The 22,643-nt window shown below is 32.2% G+C and overlaps 1 protein-coding gene and 1 long non-coding RNA gene across 2 annotated transcripts; both read right to left on the bottom strand.

Annotated features, from left to right (window-relative positions):
- Window positions 1–248: 248 nt before the first annotated feature.
- On the bottom strand, window positions 249–5,613 carry LOC120087733 (cytochrome P450 81Q32-like). Its single transcript, XM_039044616.1, has 2 exons — window positions 4,731–5,613; window positions 249–1,021 (listed from the first exon to the last, which is right to left on the bottom strand). Exons 1-2 carry the CDS (start codon window positions 5,598–5,600, stop codon window positions 410–412), a joined length of 1,482 nt encoding a protein of 493 aa, XP_038900544.1. The 5' UTR covers window positions 5,601–5,613; the 3' UTR covers window positions 249–409.
- A 9,912-nt stretch (window positions 5,614–15,525) lies between these two features.
- On the bottom strand, window positions 15,526–16,300 carry LOC120089444. Its single transcript, XR_005485174.1, has 3 exons — window positions 16,016–16,300; window positions 15,647–15,703; window positions 15,526–15,559 (listed from the first exon to the last, which is right to left on the bottom strand). It is a non-coding gene; the product is annotated as an uncharacterized LOC120089444 (long non-coding RNA).
- Between the last annotated feature and the right edge of the window lie 6,343 nt (window positions 16,301–22,643).

The raw sequence follows: 22,643 nt of genomic DNA, 5'->3' as shown, positions 1-22,643 counted from the left end.
GTTACCTCGAGATTGTGGTCAATTAATTGAGAAATTCTTTGTTCCTTGAGTTCGACCCGTGCTACAACTACTGTACTTTTTGGGAGAAACAGTCAATTATTTGGTTATAATTTAGATGATAAATTCCGCCGACCACGTTTATATTTTAATAATTTTAATTTGGATTAAAGGAGGAGATGCATTTGCATACTAATAAAGTAGTCATTGTATTTATATTCCAATAACTTGCAATAAGCCAACACAATTCATAACTATAAATAACAATGACATAAAGAATATGAATTCATTTTGTAGTGAATACAGAACATCAAGTAAAAGTCTTTGAAAATTGAATTATATCATCCCACATATATTGCATTGTTTTGCTACTCTTATAGAAGTCCATTTTGAGATATTGTGATCAAACTCCTTAGCTAAATATAGCTTTCATGATTGGACGTGGTTTGCACTTGGCTACCAATCGTCGAGCTTTGGGCATAGTGATCCCTTCACCTTCACTCATATCAACCAATGAAGAGCCCTCTCTTTCCCACTCAAAGCATTGAATCATCGTCGCCAAAGTCAAGGTAGCCATCCGTTGGGCTATTCCTATTCCAGGACAGGCTCTCCTTCCCAATCCAAATGGTAAAAATTTATATGAGTCAGTTCCAATAGGATTTGTATGTCTTTCAGGCTTAAATTTTGTGGCATTCTCCCATAATTTGGGATCTCTATGAATAGCCCAAGCATTAATCAATACCATTGTGTCACGTGGTACATCGTAGGCTCCAATTTTACAATCTTCGGAAGCGCAATGGGGAACAAGCAAAGGAGCTGCAGGGGTCAATCGAAGTGTTTCGGAAATTATTCCTTGTATATAGTTCAAACTTGGCAAATCGGCTTCAGTTATTAGTCGCTCTTGTCCAATGGCACTGTCTATCTCAACTTTTGCTTTCTCCAATACATTAGGATTATTTAGTAGATGAGAGAGTGCCCATTCTAAGGTTACGGCTGTTGTGTCAATCCCAGCTATAAATATGATCTATCAATTCAATACTCACGTTAAGAAATATGACATTACATGATACAATGTCATACACAAATTAATGGATGAGAGAAAAGAAAAATGTCATAAAAAGGTTGAATTGCATTTTCAAAAGGAAAAACGTGATGTTTTCAAGCTTTTGAATTTTCAAAAAGTGTTATCAGTCGATGACTGTGAATAAAAGTCATTAAATAGGAATGACTAATTTTACTTACAAGGCATGTTTTTATTTACAAAAATAGATTAAAGTTAAAGAAATAAAAGCACAAAGCGAAAACATGTCTCTTCTCCTTTTTTTTTTTTTTAAGAAAATTATTTGGATGTATCTTAAACTGCACTGTTAGGAATACGATAAAAAATCCATACCAGTTAGATAAGGGGATGATCGCGAGTATACAAGTAAAGACAACTATATAGTTATTATCATTTATATACCCATTGGTATGAGCTATTGTGGGTGAATCCAAAAAGTAAAGTCATGAAGGTGTATGCCCAAAGTGGATAATATCGTATCATTGTGGATATCAATTGTCCCTAACTTAGCCATGTCGGTAGAATCTTCGTGTGCCCTACAAAGATGTAGTATAGCCTTGAAAGTAGGTCATAGTGTAATCCATGGTTGAACTCTATCAGATAGGCAGTGTGTTCTAGTGAAGATGAGTTACTCTAGATAAGAGTTATTAAATGAATGGATGCCTATTTGAAGGGAGGATTGTAGGGAATGCGACAAAAGTCCCACATCACTTACATAATGGGTTGATCATAAATATATATAAGTAATGACAACTATCTCCATTGTATGAGACCTTTTGGGATGAACCCAAAAGCAAAGTTACGAGAATTATACCCAAATTGCACAATATCATATAATTATAGAGATAATTCAAGGGTTGATATCCCTGACATGCACAAATCTTTTCGTAGCCTTATTAGTTATCATTACCCAACCAATGTTTGTCATGTGACAAAATTTAAAGAAAAATAAATATATATTTTTAAAGATTTTTTACCATGTAATTAAAAACTACTCTTTTCAAACCTTTCTTTCATTTTTTTTCTTCATTAAAAAAATTTGTGTGTTTTATCCGTCATTAAGAAAACATTAATGAAAATAGTCCTACTTTGACATATGATTTTTTTTTAGAGCTAGTTGCATAAATAGAATTCAAGCCCAAAATAATAAAATATGTAGTATAAAGATAAAATAATTGCATATATAGATCAAAAAATGATAAAATACTAAAATTTTTAACCCATGCCTAGCCACCATTTTGCTCGCTTCTTCCCATTTTTCTAAAATTAAAAACTATCGTTGATAGTAGCTATCAGTGATAGCCAATGATAGCTGCTATCAACTGCTAACGATAGTTGCTATTAGCGATAGCTTTCAATTTGAGAAAAATTAATGCAATCTTGAAATATTAGCTTTTAATTTGCTATCAATTATCAGTAGCTATCATTGATTCACTTTCATCAATTGGAATCAATCTTGAAATATCAATACTTAAAGCTATCAGTGGCTATTAATGATAGATTTATAAATAATGATCAACTTTGAAAGAAGACCAACAACTTTGATTACCACATTAGCTATCACTAATAATCTTTTATCATGATCATCACTGATAGCAGCTATCAATCGCTATCACTGATAGACTTTCATCAATTAGAATCAACCTTGAAATATTAACACTTAAGGCTATCAATGAGAGACTTCTATAACCAGTTATCACCTTTGAAAGAAACTCGATATATAGATATCACCTAAGTTTTATCACCGATATCACAAACATCATTCATATTGTGATTATCAGTGATAGCTTCTTTCACTGATAAGATATTATCAATGATCTCACTGATATCATGCTATCAGTGATAGTTCTCTATCACCGATAACGTGCTATCGAGTAGCTTATATCACCGATAATATGCTATCGGGTAGCTTCTATCACTGGTAACATGCTATCAGTAGTAGTTTCTATCAATCATAGCTACTAGACACCTTTCGCCAATTTCTTATCTTTCCCAAACATTTATAAGTCCCTTTGCTTTTCGATGATAGCTTCTATCACTAATAAACATGCTATTAGTGATAACTACTAGGCATTCCACTTATATTTTAGTTCGAGATTCAACTTTATTAATTAAATTCACTAAGTTGGCTATCAATGATAGATTTTTATAAGCGGCTATTAACTATGAAAATATAAGAGACAGTTGCAAATATAGACATTAGGCCCAAAGTATTAGCAGATATAACATAATGTAAAAAAAAATTGCAAATATAGTGAAATTTAAATAGTCAATCAGTGATAGACCATATTATTGGTAGAAGTCTATCAGTGATAGATCATATCACTGGTAAGAGGTTATCAACTATAGAAGTCTATCGCTGATAGACTTGGGAGTCTATCAACGATAGAGGTTTATTACTGATAGACTTGTCTATATTTGTAATTTTTTTAAATGATGTTATATACTTGGTTATTATTCCTAAAAATGCTACCAATTGCAATTATCCAAAATATAATCAAAGATTAAGTTATCAATGATAGAAAATATTATTGGCATTTACTATTTATATTTATTATTGTTATAATAATCAAACTTGATGATTGACTTGTTGGTGTTAAGTCACTTATGAATTGAGTACTTTCATGTATTGGGTACCAAACTCAGCCTTATAATTCTTGTGAAAAAAAGGGGAAGAAGAAAAAATTCAAATAAAAGAAAGAAAAAATTTTAAAATAAGAGAAAGAGAAGAATAAAAAATAGAAGAAAGGAAAGCAAATTAAATAGAAAAAAAAAAAGAAGTAAAAACTGGATAAATGAAAGAAAAATTAAAAAAGAAAAAGAAAGAAAAAAAGCAAAAAATCGGAGAAAGAAAAGAAAATAATATAATAAAAAAAGAAAACAGAATAAACAAAAATTGGAGAAAGGAAAGAAAGTAAAAAAAAAAAAAAATGAATAGTAAAAAACAGAAGAAAGAAAATAAATAAAGAAAAGAATAAGCAAAAATCGAATAAAGAAAAGAAAATTAAAAAGAAGGAAATAAAAGGAAGGAAATAAAAGAAAATAAAAAATAAAGGAAAGAGAAAGAAAGGAAAAAAGGAGGAAATGAAAGAAAATAAAAAAAAAATGCAAAAATGGGATAAAAAAATTTTTAAAAAAAGGAAGATGAAAAATTGAGAAACAAAAGAAAATGAAAAAATGAAAAATGGAGGGAATAAGCAAAAATAGAAAAAAAAAAATGTGTACAACAAGATCAGACAAGAAGGGGGTGAAATAAGAAATTAAAAAATAAAAAAATTTACTAATCAACTCATCCATGTTTACAAATATATTAAAGATCTAATATATTTTTAAATTTTTTCTCTTATTCTCCTATGTATTACAAATATCTTTTTTTATTACTTGCCATTTCAAATTTTCAACCAAGAAAAAAAGACAATAAAAGCGTATATGTATAAATATATATAATGAGTTTGATGTGACTTTCATATGTTTTCTTTGCAGGTAATTAATTAGGTGTTGCACAGAAAAAGAATCATTTAAAAACAACAAATTTTTACTAGGTAATTGTATGGACGGGTTTTCTCGGTTTCTGGATAACAAACACTTCGATACCTTTAGAATGTCTAAAGTTAAGTCAAGCAAGGTAAAGGGAAGGGAGATAAGAGAGTGACGAAAATAGAGAGATACATACCTGTATTAGGCCTTTGATAATCTGGTCACTATAATTCTCAGGCTCAGTTTTCTGCAAATGAAGTAAACGATGAATCATAGCATTCCCTTCACCTTTCTCATTTCTTACCCCATCAACTAAGTCTTGGAGAAGTTCATCCATTGTCTTTCCAAGCTTTTTGATCTTCTTCTCCAAGCCACACGGATCAATCCAATTCCATATTGGTATGAAGTCTCCTGGATTTGTTGCCCCACCAACCTCCATAATCTTTGTCACCACCTCTCTAAATTCCCTCGAATTTCCCTTATCCTCTTCACAAGGCTTCTTCCCACCCACCATTCTTATAATAGCATTGTACATCAGATCTAAAAACATACTTTCTGGCTCTACTAGTGCGAATTCTTCCAACGAACTCCCACGTAATCGAACCATCAACCCTTTAACTTCGTCTTCTCGAATTCCCGAGAATAGATTTAGTCGATTCGTCGAGAAAAGCTCGAGGGCGCTAATTCGACGAAGGTTTCGCCAGTGTTCACCATAAGGGGCAACAACCATGGTGGTATGGTTGTATGCCAAGTGCTTTCCAGTGCCCAACAAGGGTCGATTTGCGAGAATGATATCGTTCTTTGTAAGACATTCTTGGACAACAGAAGGGGATGATACAACTACGACGAGTCGTGAACCGAATCGGAGAGAGAAGACATCTCCATACTTTTTGGAGAGATTGTGAAGGATTCTATGGATAGGATGTTTGACAAGATGGAGATGACCAATAATGGGAAGAGAGAAAAGTGGTGTTGGGGGAAGGTTTTGGCGATGAAGTTGAAGAAAAAATCTCAAGGCAAGGAGAGAGAATAGAGAGAGGGAAATGAAAAGGAAGAGAATATCCATAATGGTTTGCCGTTTTGGCTTTGGCTTCTCCTTCTTCATGGTGATGTTTATATAAAGACAACGCTAAAGAGACCCACATTTCGAGTATTGAATGTGAATGCAGACTTTTGGGAGCAACCAAGTTTGATTTGATTTACCACTAACTTGAGAGTAAAGGTATCTAATATGAGATATAATCGAGTTCGCTATTTCCCCATTTTTATAGGTTTGCCATTGACATTTTCACTATTATATATATTATAAAAAAAAATCCATGAAATATAACAATAAGCAACAAAAATGTTATTGATGTGTATATGGTATAAATAATAACAATTAAACTTTTTTAAGAATAGGATAAAATACCTATTTACTAATTTAATTTCTTTAATTATTTTTTTAAAATTACATTAACATCAACATTTTTCAATATTTTCAGATACATTTTAGTAAAATTGAGAACTCGATATTTTAATTTCGTTGATATTGACATTTTAGAACTTGTTCAATGTTAAATTAAGTTTATGTTTTAAAAATTTATGCTATAAAATATCTATTTAAAAAGAAAAAGAATTTGTGACGTTATAAATACTAGATGACATAATAGGTCCAATGGAGGATGAAACAAAGATAATTTTCTAGAAAAAAAAAAATATATATATATATCTTTTAGGAAAGACAAGGATGGTGCAACCAATCAAAAAATGGTTGAAATAATGGAGGATATACTAAAATATCTTTAAGGATGGTGCAACTAATGGAAAGACAAGAAGTATTCATTAGTCACAGATTTCAAGAATGGCCTATTTTGTTTTGGAAAGTACCGATGACTTTTCAGCGATGAAGACTTTCTTTTTTCCTTTTTTTTTTTTTTCTCTTTTGAAAGGGATTGAAAAGTTTATAAGGCTGCAGAATAGTACGAGGAAGAAAATTCCTCAGGTACGTACTTTAATGGCTAAATTACAAAATTTCGTATGATAATGTGTTATAATTTAGTATCTATAATTTTAAAAGTTTAAATTTAAATTTAGTTTTTATGGTTTGAGAAAAAGTTACAAATAATCTTTATGGCTTGATAAATCTAGTACGTACTTAAACACCTTGGAGAACCACATCCCAAAAGCTAATTATTGAAGTAGGGGAGTCAAGCCACTTAAGTAGTATATTGGTCATCTCATTCTAATTAATGTAAAATAAAGGTAACCTATACTATCTTGGTCCCTAACAAAATCTTTATAAATAATCCCTACGGTAAAGATTATTTATAAAGATTTTATCAAACAACAAGGACTAAATTTAATTATAAATTATAAGGACTAAATTTTAATTTTGTCTCAATTATGGAGGTTAAGTTTATAATTAAACCTTCCGAGATATTTTGGAGGATTAAATGTGCCGTTCAAAAAAGGGAAAAAATGTAATATATGGTTAAAATATCAAGTACGGATAAAAACAAGGGGTTTTTTTCAAATATTTAAAAATATTTATATTTTGTAGAAAAAAGTTTCTAAAAATACAAATATTTTTGAAACATTTTTATTATAAATGTATAAATATTTTTTTAGATTTTTCTATTTATAAGAATTTGACCAACTTTGAGAATAAAAAATTTGTTCAATAAATTTTAAAATTAGTTTAAGAAAATACTTAAACTACTTCCGTGGGTATTTAACTAATTTTCTTCGAAAAATGCTTGCATGTCGTATCATATTATATATTATCATACTATCTTAATAAGTTCACTATTTGTAGAAAGAGATAAGAGAACTGCGTGAATCGATCTCTAGTTTACTTAGTTTCCTAATATCCTTCTTTGGAGATTATTGATAGAGTTATTGGAATTTCATGTGGGATAGAAATTGGAGAAGTAATGATTCAAGTGCTAACGACACACTATCGGAAACACTCCTAATATCCTTTTCTGGGTACTTTATTCTGGAAATACTATTGAATGCGGCACATTTTATATTTAGTATAAACGATGTGATCCTGAATCGTTCATGTGGAGACATGCGAGTATGGGCGTCCTATGTAAAAAGTTTCTATAAGACCGGACCAAGAAATAAGTCACTCTTATTTATAACGTTGTTTACTGTATAAGATTGACTATTTCAAAGCGATGGCCTAGGTAATTTGACCTTAATTCTGAGCTAACTATGAACTTCTATTTATTCAGAATTATCCTTAGATTTGGATGGGTAAGGGTTGGCCCAATAGCACTGGCTCAATAAACTCCCAATTTCAAGGGTAAGACTAGGTAAATAGCTGGGGACATAGAATGCAAGATGGAATTCACTCTTACCCATTTTTAGGGATAGTATAGAGGTTGTTCCTTTAAGTGCCAACTCCAGTCCTTGAACATAGGGCTCCACCATCTCATTGGCTCGATAGGGACTCGGTTTGATGATTAGATCACAAACCAATTGTTCATTAGAGTACCAATGTGACGTAAAGAGCAAGATGTAATCTCAAGGGTAAAATAACTTTTGACCCAGCCATTATTAGGAACATCCTATGAAGGGTTGACTTAATGATTATGGCTATATCAAGTGGATATAAATATATCTATAGTGAATGGAGTGCAACTACTAGGCCTTAGTGGAGTGACCCGATAGTTAATGAATGCTGATTATTTCGGTTTAAAGAGTTTAGTCGATTAATCTTGATTGTTGGAGCCCATGATCTGTAGGTCCATTAGGTTCCCCTACTAGCTCACAAATGGATTAAACCTTAGAATACAGTGATAAGAAAATTTGAAACGTTCAAACTCAAATCAAAGGAATTGTTAATTATATGTGATGTAATTAAACGTTTAACTATTGAACTAAACAAAAAGTAGGATAGTTGAAAAATATTTAAATGTGATTTAAATATTAATTACATGAATGGGGATTCATGTATTAGGAATTGATGGTTTGATAATATGATATTTGATACCAATTTTTTTATTAATTAAATAGTTTAATTAGTATTTAAAATTAATTTTATTAAAATTAATTATTAGAATTTCAATAACTGAAAGTGAGGATTCTAATAATTAATTTTATATATGAAAGTGAGGATTCTAAGCCAAAATCAATTGAAAAATATTGACGTATGTGAGAGTTTCTGAACGTAACTTAGATGGCCAAACAGGACGCAAACAATCAGCAGAAATAAAACGAAAGCAGTAAAGAACAATAAGATATATAGTGGTTCGACCAGTTTGGTCTACATCCACTTTGAGAACCAACTTGAATTAATTTATTAATGAGCAATAACCAAGCAGAACTGATCCCCCATCATTTTCCTGAAAGTCAACCAAGAAATCCCGATTTGGAGTCATGTGAAACGTGCACCCTGAATCCATGATCCAAGCATTCTGAATGACCCTACTGGACACCATCAAAACCTCTGCTGAATCATACCCATCAGAAATATTTGCTATACTAGAATCCCCTGTATGCTTGCTACTTGATGCTTCCTTGCTCTTATTCAAAGGGTAATTTTTTCTAAAGTATCCTTCTTTATGACATAGGAAACACTTTTTGCTTTTTCCCTTTGATTTCGACCTGGATCTCGACTCTTTTCCTTTTCTATTCTTTTTCTCATTTTTGCCTCTGGTCATGAGTAACTCTCCATCTTTGCATTCCTTTTTAATCTCGAGATTTCTCGTTCTCAAGGCATCCAACACTATATCCATGGACAATGAATCCCGTAATTTTAAGTATCCACTGATACCGAGAGATCCGCACACAACGTTGCCTCTGTCTAATGAGAACAACCCGCTGCAAAACAGCCCAAAACAGTGTGCTACCCGCCTCTGACCGGCGAACCATGCGTAGACCCGCGCCTCTCTCTCACTGCCGCCGGAACCAGCCTCCACGGCGAAACCAAACCGCTGCCTATGCCACAAACTGATCTGCAAAGCAGCTGCTACGATCGGCGACCTTGCGTGGACACCCACGCTGAACCCGCGGACATATGCCCACCGATCGATCATGATCGACTTCCACCGGTTGCCACTTTTTTTTCAGTCTCGGCAACTACCCAATTTTTGCCTCAGACACTTGCAGCTTACGATTTTCCCAGGCGGCTCCCTTTTGTTTTCAGTTCAGCAGCTGCCCTGCTCTCCCAAAGAGAGTTACACAAAAATACTGCCCTATTTTTTAAGAAGAAGAGATAATTGCAAAAATGCCACTGCTCAATAATTACGATAATGCCATTGAACTTTTAAATTTCCAAAAACCCAATAAAAAACTTGTTATTTTCTACCACGTAGAAAAGATTGGCTTCAGTCGAAATAAGCAATTAAAGTAAAAAAAAAAAAAAAAAAAAACTCTGTTAAAATGTCAAGTTTTCGGACCAATAATTCGAACACTAGAGGGTGTAAAACCCGTGGGATAAAAATGGGTATTTGTGACAAAAAACAATGAAAATAAGGAGGTCACAAGATATAAAGCAAGACTAGTTGCACAAGGTTTTTCACAAAGACCTCGTATTGATTATGAGGAGAAATATTCTCAAGTGGTGGATATAACTACACTGAGATATTTAATTGGTCTGACCGTGTATGAAAGTCTTGACATGTACCTTATGGATGTGTTGTTAACTACCGATACACTCCACTATAGCTCAATAGTTGCACTCTCTACACTATAGATATATTTGTGTTCAATTGATTTAACCATAATCAGTAAGTCGATCTTTCCACTACTGGAAAAAAAAGGCCTATGATAGCTTAAAAAAATGCTATAATAGGTCTTTTATAGCATTTTCAGCAAAGTCATAACAACCCAAGCTATTAAAAATATGTAGCTTTTTATTGTGTTTTTAAAATGCTAAAAAAAATTCGACCTATTATTCTATTTAGTAACATGCTATAAAATATTTGACTTTTTATAGCATTTTATAAACAACAGTTGATCTTTGCAACATTTAAGATAACATTTTAAAAAAAGCTATAAAAATATTTGTATAGCCAAAATTTGAGGTTATTGTTTGTTTATTATAACATTTATTTACAATATAACTATTTCTTTAATGAAAGCTTTAATGAGCCTTGAATGTTAAAAAAATTTGGTCCATAGCTTTTATAATTTTTTATAGCCCTTTAGGAACCTTTTATAGTTTCTCAATTATGTTGATGATACTATTATTGTGTGTCATACCTTGCTACACATTAAAAGTGAAAAAAGTATTTATAATTCACATAATCAATTAACTCCAAATGAACAAAACATAAACTTTATAAATTACAAAATATTTATATAAAAATTCCAATCAATCCAAATTAGTTGCATTTGTCGTCTAGATATCACATGCATTGATAGTTCTTTAACAGCCTACAAAAAGTCATTATGTAATAAAAGATTAAGTAAAATTATTGAAACAAATAATGAAAATAATATATAGATATACGGACAAATTCAAACTTTATACTTCCAATTTCATCTTGGATGTGTGTCTTAGGATGGTAGAAGAAAATAAAGATGGAAGAAACAAAAAACTTATTGATATCTATACACAAAATTCGTAAAGTAACTTCCAACCAATTTCAAGTACACAATATCTATCTAAGCAAATCATATAGTCACAAAGATAACTCTCCTAAACTTTTTCACCCTCAACAACATGGTAGATTCCTTGAAGTTATTTTAACCAAATATACATTCTATAATCAAGAGATCACAAAAGTGTCACAAAGTTAAGATTTTACTTTCCATTATCTCAATAGTAAAAAGATGATAAAACAAAATCAATGACACCATTCTAGCTCTAATATTCACACCTAAACATCCTTCAATTTAAAATTACCAGACAACTAAATTGAACTACTTTTGTACAACTAGTGAAAGCTAATATCTATGCAATGAAAAAAGAAATATGAAACCAAGCATGAAAGATGAAAATCAAACGTTTAATTGCATTCTAGAAACCAGCTTTACATATATACTAAACCATAAAGGAAAATGTATATTAAACCACCATTTTACTCGAGAAAACTCTATACAGTCAATATCCTCAAAGAGGTATAAAGAAATGCATACCAATTAGAAGCAAAGTGTAGGATACAAATTAGTTATTGAGGAAAAGAAAAGGTGAACCAAGTAAATTGAACATTTGAAATAAACCTTACAAGCTACTTGTAATCTACTCATTTATTACATCATCTCACGATGACTAAACTGCCGAAAATGACAGACTGAAAATCCCACGCACATTAAACATTCAAAGAGAAAGTATAGAATAAATGCTTCTTGATGCTTACTTTAAGTATAAAATTAAATCAAGAAAAAAATTAAAAGATCATCATCATCCACATTCAATATCAATAACAAACTTTCAATTTGAGTTAATCATAGGAAAATTTTAACATGTACTCTGCTAAAATGACTAAGTTCAACATGGTTAAGAAACATATAAAGTAAAAAGTTAAATGTTACCCACCTCACAGTATTCCTCCAAAAGCCAAGGAAACCCATAACCATTTGAAAACATGAAGCCACAATGAGAGCCCCTTGAATTTGTTACATGGTTTGGATGAATATCTGGAAGTATAAACAACGAGTAAATTCCAAAATGGTTTCAGATTCCTTCCGAGCATTAGAACCAATAGAATTAGGAGAAAAGTAACAAATGAATATCTTGAGATTCTGTCAAGGAAGTATATCTCTTAGCCAAAACCATGAACTCACAACCACAATTGACAATCTAGTCCCAAACAAAGACTGAAATAATGTGTTCAGGAATGTAAAAAATCCACAAATTCTTCAACATGCATTGATTATGAAAACAAAAAACAAAGTTCACAAATCCAATTTTTCCTTTCGTTTTGTTTTCTTTGTTAACATCTCTTCCATTATTTTCTTTCATTCTCTTTCTTTGTGAAGTGTGGGTGTCCTAGTTGGGATATAACTGGTCCATTTTTATTTGAATTCGGAAACATACAGAGTCCACCACAAAAATTTCGGGCTTTACACATTAAAGCCCTTTAATGTTGCTTTAATGAATTTTTCAACCGACGTTAAAGCCCTTTAATGTCGGTTGCAACTGAAGCCCAAGAATCAATTGAAGCCCTTTAAACCGACATTGAAACCCATAATTTGTCCGTTTTATCAATTATTGTCTTTTTTTTAAAATTCCGTTGTCGAATCCATTTTTTTCGGTCAAAAAGTTAAAAACGACATTATATGTCTTGTGTTGGGTCAGGAAATGTCCGTCAATTTTTTTTTTTTATTAAAAAGTATAAAAAATTTTGCATCACAAGCCATCAATATTTTTCTTCCACCTATGAATTTATCCACAAACAAGAATTAATATTTCCAATCCATTACATATACTCATCAAATATGAAATAAATACACTAATCACCAACATTTGTATAACAATAACAGACTTTCATAGAATACTTACACCGGGCCATCATTTCTCTTATTCACAAATATCAATTAATACTAATTCCAGGAATACTTAACACCAAATACCCCATAAACACAAAAATATTATACATAAATCTTCCAATAAATAGTTCATGGTTAGATAAGTTTGCATTCATTCTAAGCTAGCATTTACATTCTATTGAGACAAAAAATAAGAATTACATCCTTACACAAATCGGCCAACAAAACTTGCCCATTGGGTTCAAATTACGTCAATCTCTTCTTGGATGTATGCATTTTTTTGTATTCAACTACAAAGAGGAAAAAAAAAATAAATCCAACATAAGTTTACATCCATTTATTAAATTACAACTAGTAAATAAAAATTAAATAATTTCCGTACGAGGCTAATAATGGGAGTAGTAGGATTATACACTATTTCGTGTATATACTTTTGCACATAGTACCCGCATCCTACAAAATCTAATTGACGGGGGCACTGCATGTAAAGAAGTTGAAAACAATTATTCTTATATTCGATTGAACATAAATTGTTAAAAAATGAATGCAAATTTACCTTTACAGGTTTCCATTTTGGAGAAGACAATGGTGTTGGAGATCGTGCTTTTGCCATGTTTTCAATCCACTAAATAGTTTGAAAACATTAGTTAAACATAAATACTTCAATTAAGAGCTAAAAAAGTTCGATTACACTTACATATTTATAACTCTATAAAAATCCTCTTGAACCTTACTTTGAAGAAAGTCCAAAACATAAACACAATTTTCTTGTAGATTGATTACAACCAATATCCAACGATAACTATAATAAGCAACAATTTTGAAATATTAGTATGTGTATAATGCACATTAAAAATAACTTAAGAACTTGTATTTACTTACCCTGTATTATATGGAATAAGGACTAACTGGTCTAAATTAACCAATTTTAGTTGATTAACTAAATTTTTGGATCGAATATCTTGAGACTTCATGTGTGGTGATATTCTTGCTTCATCAATTATAAAAAAACTTTTTCGTAATATCATGACCACATTCATCCCAAAGATACCTAAACAAAGTAAAAGTTATTATTTAAACGTGAAACAAAGTATACATGAGTGAATCTAGATCAGTAATACTTACGCAATGTATGTCAAAATACACATTTAGCCTATTTCAATCATATTGCAATATTGGATCAAATCATCGCGGCCTAAATAAATAAATTTGTCTCTTCCAAATATATGCTCGTCCAAATTGATATGGATCATGTCTACATCGTTCATGTTATGCATGGCATGTCCGTTCAAGAGTTTGATGGTACCATTTGCGTTAGTATATTTGGAGGACTGGCCGAAACTCTTATTTGTTGAATGGTCCTACCATAACCAAAGTTACCATAACTAGGAAAAATAATAAATAACCAAACTCATATACTGAAAAAGAGGCATACTTTTTTCTCGTCAACCATAACTACAAGTTCACGAGGCCATGTTACAAAGTTGCCCATTGCTTGATTTAAGGACTCTATTTTACCCTTCACAGGAATTGGTATAGGCAAATCTTCTCCCATGACAATGTCAATCAGAACTTTAACAGTTAAGCATGACACATCATCATCAAATACTGTGGCTACTGCAACAATATTATCTATAGTTCCTATAGCCAAGTGGCATGGTGTCCTCTTAATAAATTTAAAAGAACTAATGTCATGCATGGTTAAGCACATACAATATGATTAAAATTTAAAAGTCACAACAAATAAATTACCTCCAAGTCTTCTTTAGGCATCTTCGCAGTATCTTCTTGTTCAGATGCATTTAGTGCAACACTTCCAACAGATGATTTGGACTCATGAGGTTGTCTGTTGTGAGTTCTTTCTCTTGACACTTTACCATGTTGAACATCTTTTTCACTAGAGCATCCTTCAATTTCTTGGCTCATTGAGGACTTTGGTTTTACTAATTTGAAATATTGGGAATGCAAAACAAAATCACCCATTCCTCTAACACGTTTCCAATGTTCCTCTGTACTCAATGCTTTGGTCAAAACATCTTTACCTTCATAGACTTCAACCAATTTATCCTGTAAAACATATTACAATTTTCACACAATATATATATCATCACAAGTTTCAGACATTATATATATATATGTCATCTTTAAACTTTGCACAATATAAACTTACAATTCGATTGGCACATTCTCGAGTAGCTTCATCAAAGTATTCATTATTTTTTCCTTTTCTTGCTTATTTCCATAAAGTTGCCTAATAAGAAGGATCATTCGATAGGTTCTACATGAACATACATATTTAATTAGCATAAACATATTAGAATAAAAGATTTAATTTAATTCGAAAAATTTACTAATTCTTGGGCAAGATTCGCATAACCTTTCCGAGAAATGTGATGATTATATACACATTTCGCACGTCTTTCTTTTTTAAGACGACTGATTTCCTGTACAACAAATCTATATGAAGTTACCTATCAAAATAATAATTATATTGACATTTAATTTAGAAGTAATGTTGTGAGCTCAAATAAAGTATTTACGAAAATTTCCTGAATGCAAGGCAAATTTTTAATGTCTTCTTCCGTCATAAAGAGCCACCTATCATAATTGGAAACATATGCAATGTTGTTATTTTATTCATATAACGCCAAGTGGAAAATAGAACATAATGGAGGAGAAAAGAACTTTTGCTCTTTGATATTTTCGTCTTCACTCAGATTCTTTAGTCTTCCCTGCATTGTTCTGTAAACATAATTATGAAACTGAGCTCATCATTTGTGATTCAAAATATAGGAATTAATAACCAATCAAGTACGCAATGAACATCCACCTATTGGACACAAGATCCACTGTCAAATTATGACTGTTATCTAGTATAGGTTCCAGATAGAGTCAAAAATTAAAATAGCAATTTTGAGGAATTAAACTTGCATTTACATTAAAAAGCAGGTGGACAAGAAACTTTGCCATGAGTTATTTTTGAAGAAATAACTAAAGGATAGAAATTAAGGGTTTTTTGGACAAGAAAGTAAGAGAGAACCTAAAGTAGCGGACCTTTTTGACATTGAGGATAATGCCTAAGTAATCATTGTTCTTGAACACCGAGAAAAGGCAGTCGTCGTCAGCATTGAGGATGGTCTTGAGGCTGTTGCAGTAGGATTCTTTCATCTTGGTTGTTGGTGTTGTCATTGGAGATGAAGGCGATGCAGGCAGGCATGTTGAGGGGAAAGGGAGAAGTGTGAAAATCGACACCAAGAGGAACTAAGTGTGAAAATCGACAGCAAAAGATGACCATAGTGAATAGTGTGAGAAAAAATTTGCCCATGGCCATTTCCGAGGAAAAAGGGAGAAAATGTGGAAAGGAGAAAAAATAAGTGGGAAAATGGGGAAAAAGAGGAGGCAGGAGGGAGAAAGGCTTCATCCAAAATTAGGAAAAGTGGATTTTAAGATTTCAAAGAGAGGGAAACCTAAATTTCAACTAGCGCCTATTTTCCCTATACTTTCAATAGCGATTTTGAAAAGTGCTATAAGTATTTTGTTGGAGTGTTCACAAGTTGTTCGTATTTATAATTAGGTCAAAATTACCGTTTTACCCCTATAATATATATTGCTCTTTAAGTCTCTATAGATGCTCAAATGGACAATTGGTTTATGGTCCTACCAATAAACCGAGCTCCTCCCAGCCATATAGAGGGCAGGGCCCTTTGTTCAAGACCAAGAGTCAGTACTTAAGAGAACAACCTATCTGCTAACTCTAAAACGGGTAGGAGTGAATTCTGTCTTGCAAGACTATGTCTCCAACTATTTATTCGATCTTACTCCTAAAATGAGAGGCTTATTGAGCGGCGATGTTGAGCCACTCTCACCCATGGAGATTAAAAGATAATCCTAAATAAACAAGAGTTCATAGTTAGTTCAGGATTGAGATCGAGATACTTTAGGTTATCGAATTGAAATAGTCGGTTTTGATAGTAAATGATAATTATAAAGAAAAGTGACTATTTCGTGGTTCGGCCTTATGCAAACATCTTTTGCATAGGATGCTTCCACTCGCATGTCTCCACATGAACGACTTTGAGATCATCACATTGTTTGTATCAATATACAAAGTAGACCGCATCCATAGTGTCCCCAAGATAACGTACCCAATCCTATCCACATACTTATAGACCATTTCTGCTATATACTATAAAACTTGATCCACTTTTATGTCTCTACATAAAGCTTAAGTTTTCATGTTATAGCCAAGGGTTCATTAGTTTATTGGATTTATGAATCTATGATTGCAATTTATATATTCAATAACAACTTTATTGAAATACTTTCAATAACATATTTATTGTTGATAGAATATGTTTTAATGTTTATAAACGGCGAGTTTTAGGACATATAACTGATAGTGAAAATTAGGAGGTCAATTTTACTCGACAATCAAAATCCATGGACGCGGTATGCGATGCATGTTCCTGAGATATGCGTTGGACTATTGTAACCTCCTCCTTGAAGAGAATGTTTGATCAACCCGTGTTTTGGACTACTTCTCAATAATGAACGATGATTAGTTTGTTTCACTTATGCATTTAAGTTTGTAGTACATTTGGTACCTCAAAAAAAGGTCATATTTTAATCATGCAATCATGAGTTAGTTATTTTGTCTTACTTTTTTTTGTAACTAAAAAGAGAGAGGTTTATGTATGAAACACATGAATTGCATCCGAAAGTATATATTTTTTTCTTTTTTTGGCCATGTTAATCAAGGTATATCTCAAAATGATAAAAAATTGGTGGTTAGTCTTTAATATAAATTACAATCAAAATAATTTTGTATTAATTGGTGGAACATATAGTCTTAATTATATTTTCAAAATATGATATTTCATATTCATAATTATTAGTATTATAAAATATGGTAGTAGAAAAAGTTACACATGGTCTAAAATAATCTGCATTCAAATTACAGAATGTTTTAATACAAACTATAATAACCTGCACTCCAAACACACACTATTATAAGACAAAATACAATACTCTACACACTAAACACATACTATTATGAACCAGACTATAATAGTTTGTACCCCAAACACAAATTATAAAAATAGACAGTTTATTATAACTTACAGACTATAATAACCTACTCTGCGCCTCAAACGCCCTCTTAGGGTTTCATAATGCTTTATAATACCTTTGAAGATCTCTTCAAATCAACAACACCTCGCTCGTTTTTCCTCTTCAATGGCTTGTAGACTACCATTAGATCTTTCTTATTATTCTCTTGGACCTTGGATTGGAAGGTGGATTCCAAAATGAGGCTAAATCAAGAGAATTGGACAAATTTTCTGGTTTCAAGTATGAAGAAGAATCATTCTCCTTCTTCAAATTTTAGCATGCAGCCTAAATTTCTTAGCAAAATGAATTGGTTTTGTTCATTCTTTAGCATGCAATATGATTGCATGAAGGCGTGACACCAAACCACAATTTGGTGAGTGGAATGGAAGGTGTATTACTTCCATTATTTAAATTGAATTCAAAATTCAATTTTTAAATTTTGAAATCAAAATTTGAAAATTAAAAAGAAATTATAATTTTATATAAAATATAATTCAGTAACTAATATTATATAAAATTAACTCATTCTTAAACAAACATTAATTCCATAATTAATTTTGTATAAAATTAATTCTTAATAATTAAATTAATTTAATATCAAATATTAAATTAACTAAACACCAATTTTTCCGTCATGAATCCATATTCATTTAATTAATATTTAAATCATATTTAAATATTCCAATTCTTCAATTTCATTTCATTTGATAATTGAATGTTTTAATTATATCATATATAATTAAAAATTCTCGTAATTCGAATTTGAACGTTTCAAATTCTCTCATCACACATTTCTAAGGTTTAGTCCATTTGTGAGCTTGTAAGGGGACCTAATGAACCTACAGATCATGAGCTCCAACGATTAGAGATTAATTGGTTAAAAATATTTTAACCGAATTAATCAGCATTCGTTAGTTAGTGTCACTCCACTAAAGCCCAGTAGTTGCACTCAACTCACTGTATATATATATTTCTATCCCCTTGTTGATCCTTCATAGGTTGTTCGTATTAATAATTAGTTCAATATTACTGTTTTATCCCTGTAATACATGTTGCTCCTTAAATCTCCATTGATTCACTAATGAACAATTGGTTTATGGTCCTACCTATAAACCGAGTCCGTTAGAGAGGGTAGGGCCCTTTGTTCAAGACTAGAAAACAGTACTTAAGAGAACAACCTATCTGCTATCCCTAAAGCGGATAGGAGCGAATTCCATCTTGTAAAACTATATCCCTAGTTATCTACTCGGTCTTACCCCTAAAATGAGAGGCTTATTGAGTGGCGTTGTTGAGCTACTCTCACCCATGCAGATTAAAAGATAATCCCAAACAAACAAAAATTCATAGTTAGCTCAAGATTCAGATCGAGTTAGCTTAGGTCATCAGATTGAAATAGTCAGTTTTAACAGTAAACGGTCATTATAAAGAAAAGTGACTATTTCATGGTCTAGGCTTGTGCAACTATTGGGATTGATGCCCTAAAATCTCGTTGGATCTTGTAGTTTGTAAACACTATATCGAACAAACGTATGATATAATAATATATGATATTTTTCTTCACTCTTGTCTATGGAACATTGGATGTTTTAATTGCTTTACCACAAACCAATAAACTAAGATCCCTGGTGTTCGTTGTAACTTAAGCATGTATGTGGAGATATATAGGTCGATCATGCCTTAAGTGATAACCAAAATGGTCTGTAGTATATGGGTATAGTAGGGAAACCTTATCCTGGTAACGCTACGGATGCGGCCCGCTTTGTAGAATAGTTACAAGTGTTATGACTTGTTACAGATGGTCTGATCCTGATCATTCATGTGGAGACATGTGAGCGGGAGCGTCCTATACAATGGAGTTTGTATAAGACTGGACCATGAAGTGTTATAGTCTCGTTAAATAACATCGTTCATGAAAAAAACTTCACTTCACTAAGATGACCATAGGTAACATGACCTCAATCCTTAGTGAGTTGGGAACTCTTGTCTTTAGGGATTCGTCTGATTTGGGAGCTGGAAACTCAACTACACATGGAATTCACTCCTTCTCCGAAGAAGGGGTAAGTAGATAGATTGCTCCCTTAAGGGCTGATTCTGGGGCTTGAATGATATGGTGCCATACACCTTTTCATGGCTTGAGAGGTGTCCACACATAGTAGGACTATGTTGTATTGTTCATTAAAGGGATCAGTGGTACTTTAGGAGTTAGATGTAATTACAGGGGCAATACGGTAAATTGACCCAATTGTACTTACGAGCATCAGTGAAGGGTTATCGTATTGTTGATTGGTTATATCCAATAGACACATAAATATTTTTGTGGTGAGAATAGTGCAGTTTTCGATTTTTAGTGGAATGCCTGAGAGTTAACGGATGGTGGGTCTCGTGGCTAAAGAGTTTAGTCAGCTATTCAAGTACCATTAGAGCTTTGAGCCATAGGTCTATAAGGTCCCCTTGGTAGCTCAATGGATTCAAGTTGAGAATCAGTTTTTGGGTCAGATTGAAGCGTTCAAATTGACAAGAGGGAGTTCGATTATATATGATACGATTGAACTAGTCAATTATATATGATATAGTTGACATGATGTATGAGATACATTAATTGGAGGAAAAGGATATAAATATGATTTATATCTAGTGGAGGAGAAAATGACTATGGTTCATATGTTGCATATGATGTGATATTAAACCATATGTTATAAATATAATATGATTATATTTATTTTTTAATTAAACAATTATAAGATAATTGTTGGCGATTTTTTCTCCGTAACCGAATGAGATAGTGGGAGTTTGCAATCAGTTTTCATAAGTGAAGGATAAAATGAAAATGGCTTTCATTTTGCATATAAATCGGTTAATCGCTTCACGTTGAGTACATTGCCCATATTCTAGTAAACGAAAGTCTACATAATAGCTGAAGTGATTCTGAACAATTGTGTACACGTGCGTTTTTCCTAAACGATCACGGAGCATTTACTAAACGATCACGTGCGTGGAGCGATATTACTAAACGATCGTCTAAACGATCATCCCCAGTTTACTACACGATCGTGCACCTTTTACTAAACGATCAACCAGTAGTTTATGTGATAGACTTCAAATATCTCCCACTTGATTGTGAATGCAGTATTTCTTTCACAATGAATTTGAAACGATCTTGCTTTCACTCAGAAGTACTATTTGATAAGAGTTCCTTCAATTGGTATCAGAGTCAGGTTCTAATATTCTAAATTAATTGATGCAAAGAATAACATATACTTTCTCGATGGGTAAAGTATGTCTACACTCCTTTAATTGTTAAATAGTTTGATAGATGTGGATTAATGGAGTTTTCTGGGATGAAGCCTCTGATTATTTAATTCTTTTACATTTGAAGTTAATTGTAAAGGCCCATGTGTTTTGGGCAGATTAACTTGCTATCAAGTTTGTAAACTCAAAGTGTTTGAGTCTATGTGAGTCATTCATGATGAGGCTTCAAGGCAAGAAGTTGTTGTTCTTCGAGGATGAAGACGACCAAGCGTTGGTTGGGTCGTGTAAACAATGGGGTAAAGGATCGTTAAGTATTGGATACTCAGGAGCATGTTGACGCGTGCACACTAGAAGATCGTGTAGCTCAGGAAGCTTCATCGTTTAGTTCTTGACTACACGATTGTAGAGTAATTTTGTTACTTGTCACTTGTTGTACAATCGTCTAAACGATCGTGCTTCATAGCAACATCGTCGTCTAAATGATCGTTTAGACTTGCGGGTTTAACTCTGGTGCCAATCGAGTACCTCATGCTTCATCGCATTGTAAATGGTACTCGATCGTGGATACCCGACCAATTTACTAAACGATCAGAGGGAGCTTCGCTTAGGCGGTTCAAGACCCGGTTCGCCTGTGAACCGATTTGCTCGATGGAGAAATGTAATAGATAGATTTTTATTTCAGTTTTGAGGCGGTTCATCCCGGTCCATTAATCTTTTGTGAATGTATATAGGATGTATGTTTGATTATATGTCATATGATATGCCATATAGTTGAAATCCCACCTTAGGTTATATATTGGTCATGCATCATCTCTTTATTGTAAGTGTTATAATTTAGGGAAGCATGATTTAAATTACATAAGAGCATGCTCATGCATCATATAATATAAGAGTTATATTTATGCATACATTAAACATAGACATGAATCATCTTTATATTATAAGTGTTATAGTATAAGGGTGTATGGAAGCATGTTTTCTTGGTTCATTACAAGTGTATAAAAGTTATATACAGTAATGAATGGAAATTGCATGAAGCATGACACATAGGTTAAAATTTATCAGAGTTATAAATACCTAGTTATGCATGGCAATGTGTATGGTTTTAGTTGTTTCATAAGGACATTAGAACTAAAATCTATAAGAAAGGCATGCATGCGAACTTAGGCTTGAATCATGGTTTTAAAAGTGTTTTAAAACTTGGTAGAGATAGACCTAAGATCACGGTTCTAATAAGATTAGCAACCTAAGGTTTAATCTTTTAATCAGTTTAATAGGATTAAATTGACTAATAAAAGATTAAATGTCTAACAAATCTATCTAT

The sequence above is a fragment of the Benincasa hispida genome, chromosome 10, assembly GCF_009727055.1.
Source record: "Benincasa hispida cultivar B227 chromosome 10, ASM972705v1, whole genome shotgun sequence".
NCBI classification, from domain to species: domain Eukaryota; kingdom Viridiplantae; phylum Streptophyta; class Magnoliopsida; order Cucurbitales; family Cucurbitaceae; genus Benincasa; species Benincasa hispida.
The sequence above is the reverse complement of the archived record's forward strand: the minus strand, read 5'-3'. Positions and strand labels throughout refer to the sequence as shown.

Excerpts from the sequence above, each read along its gene's own strand:
- LOC120087733 (XM_039044616.1), bottom strand. The coding sequence starts at position 5,600 with ATGGATATTCTCTTCCTTTTCATTTCCCTCTCTCTATTCTCTCTCCTT. Across the intron at positions 1,022-4,730 it reads TTATCAAAGGCCTAATACAG|ATCATATTTATAGCTGGGAT; the intron begins GTATGTATCTCT and ends TTGAATTGATAG.